Source organism: Papaver somniferum, unplaced genomic scaffold (assembly GCF_003573695.1).
Source record: "Papaver somniferum cultivar HN1 unplaced genomic scaffold, ASM357369v1 unplaced-scaffold_137, whole genome shotgun sequence".
In the NCBI taxonomy this organism is placed as follows: Eukaryota; Viridiplantae; Streptophyta; class Magnoliopsida; order Ranunculales; family Papaveraceae; genus Papaver; species Papaver somniferum.
In genome coordinates this window covers 15,199,299-15,206,195 of record NW_020622934.1, presented here as the reverse complement: position 1 = coordinate 15,206,195, position 6,897 = coordinate 15,199,299, and the positions used below count along the sequence as shown (strand labels likewise).

The following is a 6,897-nucleotide window of genomic DNA, read 5'->3' as shown; positions in this document are numbered from 1 at the left end:
AGGATAATGATTGGGAAGTTCTCGAAAAACCTCATCAGCAATTTAGTGCTGCGTATCCAAGTTTCTTGGTTGAGTGTGGTGGAGAGCTTTTTATTGTGACGTCTTGGAAAGTTGCTTGGGATTTTTAGATTGGATCCTCCCAGAGTCCCAGTCCCAGATGCATTGGGTTAAAATTAAGAATTTGGGATAGCATATATGTTGTTTATCAGCTGCACGTCATGTTTCTCATCAATTGCTCCAAATGGCAAATAGTCTCACGGAGAACAAAGCCCATTTCCTAGATTATGCATGAACATTGAACGGGGAAGGTGTTAGTTGTTACACTTCATTCTATTGTCTTGAAACAGGTAGTTTTGGGCTTTTGGAAAGTCGACATTCTTCCTCGAATTTTACTGATATAGAAGGCTGGTACTCAAACTGCACCTGCATTGAACCATACTGGTCGAACTTTTACTGATACAGAGAACTCGACTTGGATTGATTAGTGGTTAGCTCCTAATCTTAATTTACCTTGCTTCTTTTTCTCACAATGAACGTGGGTCGAGCTTTTATTGTGTAGTGACAACTCAAAATCAATGAGCAGGAACCAAATTCAAAAAATAAAACAGGAATATGTAAACAAAATTCAAAAAATCAAACATTGTCATTAAGATCAGGTTATCTCTTCACACAAAGAATTATTTGCATAATGGAACTAAAAGATACTGTACTACCACTACTAGGATGCCTCAGTATAGCATAAATCACGAAGAATGAAGAATTTCGTATGTCTTTTTAGGTTGGAAAACGATGCTGACATTAAAAATGTTGGCTTTGGCCAAGCCGCAGCAGTAGAACCAGAGCTGGCAAAATTAGGATTGAATTGAAATGTTCATGTTACACCAATACAACAAATTTCTACTCACAATACAATTGCATGAGAACTGTAAAACTTTTGCTTTTTTCCATTGCTTTTTTTGTGTGTTTGGATAATGATAATTCAAAGAAATTGTCTAGAAAGAGAAAACGAAGAAGACCTCAATTGGAGGTTGAACTCACCCTTTCCTATACAAGAGGAGGTAGTAAAACTAATACAATTACTTTTCTATTCTCAGCTCTGTGCTATTTTAACAACTTCTTACCACCTCCCAAGTGATCATGAAGTATCAAGCCTGCTCGAGCTATCTACTATCTGCTATCTTCATATCTTCCATACTGTCCCATCATCCCTGTTGTTTTGGTTGTGACACGAAGATAAGTGAGTAAGCACTGTATGACATATTACGCTTCAATATAGAGCACATAAAAGAAAAAAGTGTGATATAGGTAATTGGTCTATTCAAATTTCTAACATAAAATAAAGCACTAGATGACATGTTAAGATTTCATATCAGTAGCAATTCGGGCGACAAATGGCTAGCTGCTCTCTAAATCGATCTCATGGTCAACCTCTAGATTCACAATTCACAACAGAAAATGAGATATGATGATCTATGTCTATGTTTTGTTGTGAAGACTCAGCTGCATTAACAAACTTACCATCAGCTGTGGAACTTGCAAGAAAACGAATGATAGAGTGTACAAGGAAATTGAGATCACTCCAGCTGCGACAATGTTGTGCATTAAGCGTTTGTCGTCTTTGCTAGGGACGAAAGCCGTCTTCAAGGTATTTGTTAACTCGAATAGCCTATATGAAATCTGCAAATAAGCAAGTAAAAGACAGATCAATACTCTCTCCATTACGTAATTAATTTATCTACTTATTTGAAGATATCTTGAGCGTATATACCGCAACATATATGGCAGTCGTAAGCATGAAGTTGAGCATTGGATAGTCTGGGATTAAAGACAGCAACAGTTTAGGCTGTCCATCTGGTACGCCAGATCTGCATGTGAGCAAGAAAAGTTCATTACTAGAAGAAAGTTAAGTTAAAAAGAAGGCATGTCAGCTCAAGATCCTAAGGTACCCCACACCATTCTAGTGATTCACAGGAAACATTTGATTAGGTTGAGCTTACCTTAGCCAGATATGGATCTGCGAGATGTAGGTCTCCAATGTAATCTTCCCAAGCCATCTGAAAAGATATAACAATAAATTCAGAGATTTCATGTTAGCCAAAGACAAAGTACATATGAGGGGAGACATATTAATGCCCGGTAGACTGGATATTACATGAAACTGCTTTTAAACCACAAAAGATGAAAATCGGAGCATTATCAACAAACCACTTACGCAAATAAGGTCAGGGAGTAGCACCGAAAATGCTGAGTGACATTTCGCAGACTAATATAAACACTGATTCAATAAAAACCAAAGGGGGAAAAGAAATTAGCTGTATGGAATTTGTATGTATCAAGTGGATGAAAAGCCAGTCAAAATATTAAATGCGTACGTTATTGGAATCCATGATGTATAAGGATGGTACTTGTTGTATGTAATTTTATCCAACTTGTATATATACTCGAACCACAGATACCCAACCTGCAGTTTTGTAGAGGGACTTTTGTCAGACACTGGATTTATGGGATGAAACCTTGTAAAAATAAATATGTGACAGAGTTTTGCACATCACCGTTAAGGAAACAGACGCCACAGCCAATTTAATAGATATCCTACGTCTGAATTCAGACTCTTCCAGCTTCTCCATCCACTTCTCAACCTAATCAGTATAGCTAAAAATTTAGCAATGGTATAAACTTAGTCAAGCACATAAGCACTATAAAGCACGAAATGCCAGAAGATATATGCCATCTCAAGAACAAAGATGCATGTATATCATCTTACTGTTGGGTGATAGTACGCATAAATCATGCCAATAATCCATATATAACGATCAAGCCCTGAGCGGAACTGCCATTCATGCAAGAGGGAAAATCGTCCTTTTGCATGCGACGGGTCGGTGTAACCTGTAGAGTTATCCGGATTCAGCATTAATCCATTTGAGGAAGGGAGGGTTTTTCCCATTTCTTTATTTTTCCTTCTAATATACATATTGATAATTGGTTACTGAAAAATAGAGCTTCAGCATGTGACTCACCAAGAAGAAATGTAAATGGGCTCCATATGAATTCAAATACTCCAGGGACCTCCCAGACCAAAATAACAATCAAGAAGCAGGAAGCCATCTTTAGTGCTATCACCGATCCAATCTCATTGTATTTATTTAGGATACCAAGGGCACCATAGACCATGAGGGTAAAAAGGGTGTGCATGGGGCATATGTAGTATAACATATAACTATTGTTGAGGACAATGCAGGCAAATGCCACAAAGAAATTAAGCCTCCACATCATCTGCAATGAGATACGACAAACACTTGGTCAGGAACAAATGATTACTTATGCAAGCATGATATTTAAGCAGGACGGAATAATTACCTGGGCGAATCTAGCTACGCTGAAATCTTTCCGGACATAGTAATAGGAAAAGTTACCAAACCCAGTCATCCACACATATGCAGCGATAAAAATGCGGATTGCATTATAAATTTCTGTTGCAGCGAAGTAGTGATACATCAAAAACAATACCTGGAAAAAAAAGATTGAACAGAGTAAGATCGTATGCCATGCAACAATAACCAAGACCGACATCTTCAATTATAAGTTATATTGACGAATAATGCATGGATGTTATACCTAATGAAGTTCATCAGACATTCTAAATAAATCTTGTTGTATGACCCTACTGATCATGAAACAACAAAATGCCCAGCTCTAAATCAACATGCAAATAAATGGAAGGTTGAGGAAATTGAGTGATCTTTGAACATCCAGCCTACAAAGTTGGCTAAAAATTTACTGACAAAGATTACATTATATCTATCCTCTAGTATATTGAAAATGCGGACGACTTTCTGTAAGATAAACTTCAGCTTTATAAAGAACCAACCTGCATCCACCCTTTCCATTCTTCAGTTTGATGCCTGTTTAAATAGAGTATAGATTTCCCTGTAATTGGTGATTTATCTTGATGGATCTTGAAAGAAGTGATCGCGCAAACTATGATAAGAAGGAAATAGAGAAACAGGAAAAGATCCCGATTGTAACTCTGCAAGATGAAAATATTCAAAGAAAATCAAATTAGTCAGGTGCTAGCATTTAGGATCTTACCAACAGTGCTTAAATAGAATCAAGAAGTAGACTCTACACTTTATCACATATAGAAGGGCACTTTTGTATACAGGGAAGCTTGTAGATACCAAAGGGATGGAATGGCACCTTTTTTGACTCTCCAAAAATATCTGTACGATCACATATGTAGAAGCATACCAGATACAAGCCCAATTCAGATCTGAAAATCACAGATGTAATTAGAAATACAATCATAAGACATATCACAAGTTTAAGAAGGATTAAGGCGATTCACTCACATGGCTCTTAATGTCAACCGATTTTCAACCAAGAATGACTCATCCATCAGAAATAATCTGAAAAGTTCCAAAAATGAGTACCAAACATGCATGCATCATTCTAGCTAAAATCATGAAAACAAAAAAGATAAAGTTAAAATTGAAGGGTGCCAGATGCATCTGTATACCTGAGAAGCTGAGATGCCACATTTGAACTGCGTAGTTTTGGAGTAGATGACTGGAGATTTCCACCTTCTAATAAAACAGCTCTGTCATCGTCCTTGACCGTATTTTTCTCCAATTCAACTAAGTTGATGTCAGAAAGCCTGCCACTACAAGAATTTCGGTCACCGGGTAATAAAAAGGGGGAAAACATAAACCATTGGAGTCAAATATGCTGTCTCTACTCCCACATGTTTTGTGAGGCAAAAGCAACTGAATATAAAACCAGCCCCTCTGTGGAGTTCCAGATCCACAACCATGAGAAGATAACGAGAATATGAAGGGGTCAAGGTAATAGAGGAAGATGTCAAGAGATATGACTACGTACATGTCACTTCTAACATTCTCGTCATCTCGTGTAGGCTGGAAAATATTTGGAGTTTTCAAGTGTTCTTTGGTTAGTATTTACAGCTAAGTCTGTACACTTGTGTTTCGCAACTCTTATGCATTAGTTCCATTACCAGCTGAGTATCTACCACAAACTGCTGATTTAAGTAGCTTGTGTATTGTTCAGAATAAAGAAATAGTGGTCTTCAAAGTTAAAGATAACTCACATTTTTGAAGACACTGAATTCTTCTTGTACTCCAACCATTCAGCATATAACGTTGCGGCAAATAATGGGATTATTCCGAGGAAAAATGATACCTGCAACAAAGTCAAATATCAAACTACGGTGCTGGTTCAAAAACCTCAATAAAGCATAGAAGGAACAGATAAAAAATTTACTAACAAATAACCATGCACTTAGATCCATTAGAACATTTTCACGATATATCAACTATCAACTATCCACGGATATCAATATGTTACAGACTCAGCTCATAAATCATCATAACTAAATCTTAAACATGAACATGACTTTACTTTACACTAATTTAGACGTAAGATACTCTGCTAGAAGATGAATAAATTGGAAATCAAACGAGACACAACCTACAGAAAACTGACTATATGATCCGAGTTGAAAGAGCCTCATGAACTAAACATCTACTGGGCATTACAAAACTGACTCTATCAAAACAGTCTTGAAGGCCACAGTGAATAGACTAAAGATAACAGAACCTTTTCAAGTCCTAACTACATACCTTACTACTATCTTCAATTGTTTTACATAATTCAAACTTTAACTAAAACATTGCTACCTTACTTTGACTACCACAAAATCAAATTCAAATTTCAATATAAACCTGATTTCCCAACGATTCACATCTAAATCTGTCGTCAAATCTTAACAATCAGCTTAACATTTTAACAACTGACATTCTTTCAATATTATCCATGAAATTCCTTACTAAAACTGAATTCACAGATAGTTCAATACAATCATAAACTACATATCTTACTATCTCAACTGGTTTCACTTCTAAAGAATTGATGATCCAATCGATTTAATCCAAGAAACCCAGATTCCTTACTAACATTTCACTATCTTACTAAAATGTCACCATCCTATTCTGGTTACTACAAAACCAAGATCAGATTTAAGTTCAAACCATCCTATCTTTTTAATCAATTCACAACCACAGTAATCAAAATCTCACATCACATTTTAACAATCAACTTAGAATTTCGATAATTTAAAATCTCCACTCATGAAATTCAACTAAAACTGAATTCATACACAATTACAAAGATCTGAAAATTCAGATTCAAGTACCTGGCCAGGAGTAATTGGTCCAGCGATCGCCATTTTGTTGGAGAACACTGTAATTTCCTGCTTCAATTTCTTGTTTTGAAGCGGAGATTAAATCTTGAAATCGAGAAGCATTTGAAGAACAAATATGGAGGAGATTTGAGATCTGAATGAAGATCGAAGAGTTGTTGTAGTTGTTGTTGACTCGGGTACGGAAGACGAGTGAGGGAATCCTCTAGATTTGGTTTGGTGTCGAGAGAAAACACTGATTTAATACGTAAATGATACGACTCACTCGCTTATGACGGTGGTTCTGTTTTTTATTGCCTTCTAGGGATAAATTCCTAAATTCTGATGGTGGCGATGATTTAGATTTGATTAAATGATAAACTAATTGGTCTCAGGAATTACGGTAATAGCCTTTCTTTTGTTTTCTCCAATAATGCATTCATTTATGGAAGTTCATTAATGTTTTGTTCATGACGATGACTAATGGAGTTTCATTAAGGGGTTGATTAAGCACTGGGGTATAATAGAAAATTGTCCAAATTGAGGTTTTGCAAATTATGTGTCAGAAAATGGGTGCAGTGGTCGGCAGTCCAAATTATTAAGTATACACAGTTGAATCCTAAATTGAGAATTAACTTATGAAACTTTTAATGCATATATATATATGGGTCTATGATAATAATTTCTACTGTTCCTTTGGGGGA

At 36.2% G+C, this 6,897-nt stretch overlaps 1 protein-coding gene across 2 annotated transcripts; it reads right to left on the bottom strand.

The window, feature by feature from the left end:
• Window positions 1-843: 843 nt before the first annotated feature.
• On the bottom strand, window positions 844-6,536 carry LOC113334786 (protein REDUCED WALL ACETYLATION 2-like). Of its 2 annotated transcripts, none has more exons than XM_026580987.1 (16): window positions 6,209-6,536; window positions 5,105-5,196; window positions 4,517-4,660; window positions 4,350-4,406; window positions 4,198-4,270; window positions 3,869-4,027; window positions 3,358-3,507; window positions 3,018-3,273; window positions 2,765-2,886; window positions 2,553-2,639; window positions 2,373-2,461; window positions 2,213-2,275; window positions 1,998-2,054; window positions 1,769-1,865; window positions 1,519-1,677; window positions 844-1,208 (listed from the first exon to the last, which is right to left on the bottom strand). In XM_026580987.1, the coding sequence occupies exons 1-16, from the start codon at window positions 6,239-6,241 to the stop codon at window positions 1,203-1,205; spliced, it is 1,644 nt and encodes a 547-aa protein (XP_026436772.1). In that variant the 5' UTR covers window positions 6,242-6,536; the 3' UTR covers window positions 844-1,202. The 2 variants fall into 2 exon arrangements, with proteins under 2 accessions (XP_026436772.1, XP_026436773.1); XM_026580988.1 differs by having other exon boundaries at window positions 4,517-4,654.
• Between the last annotated feature and the right edge of the window lie 361 nt (window positions 6,537-6,897).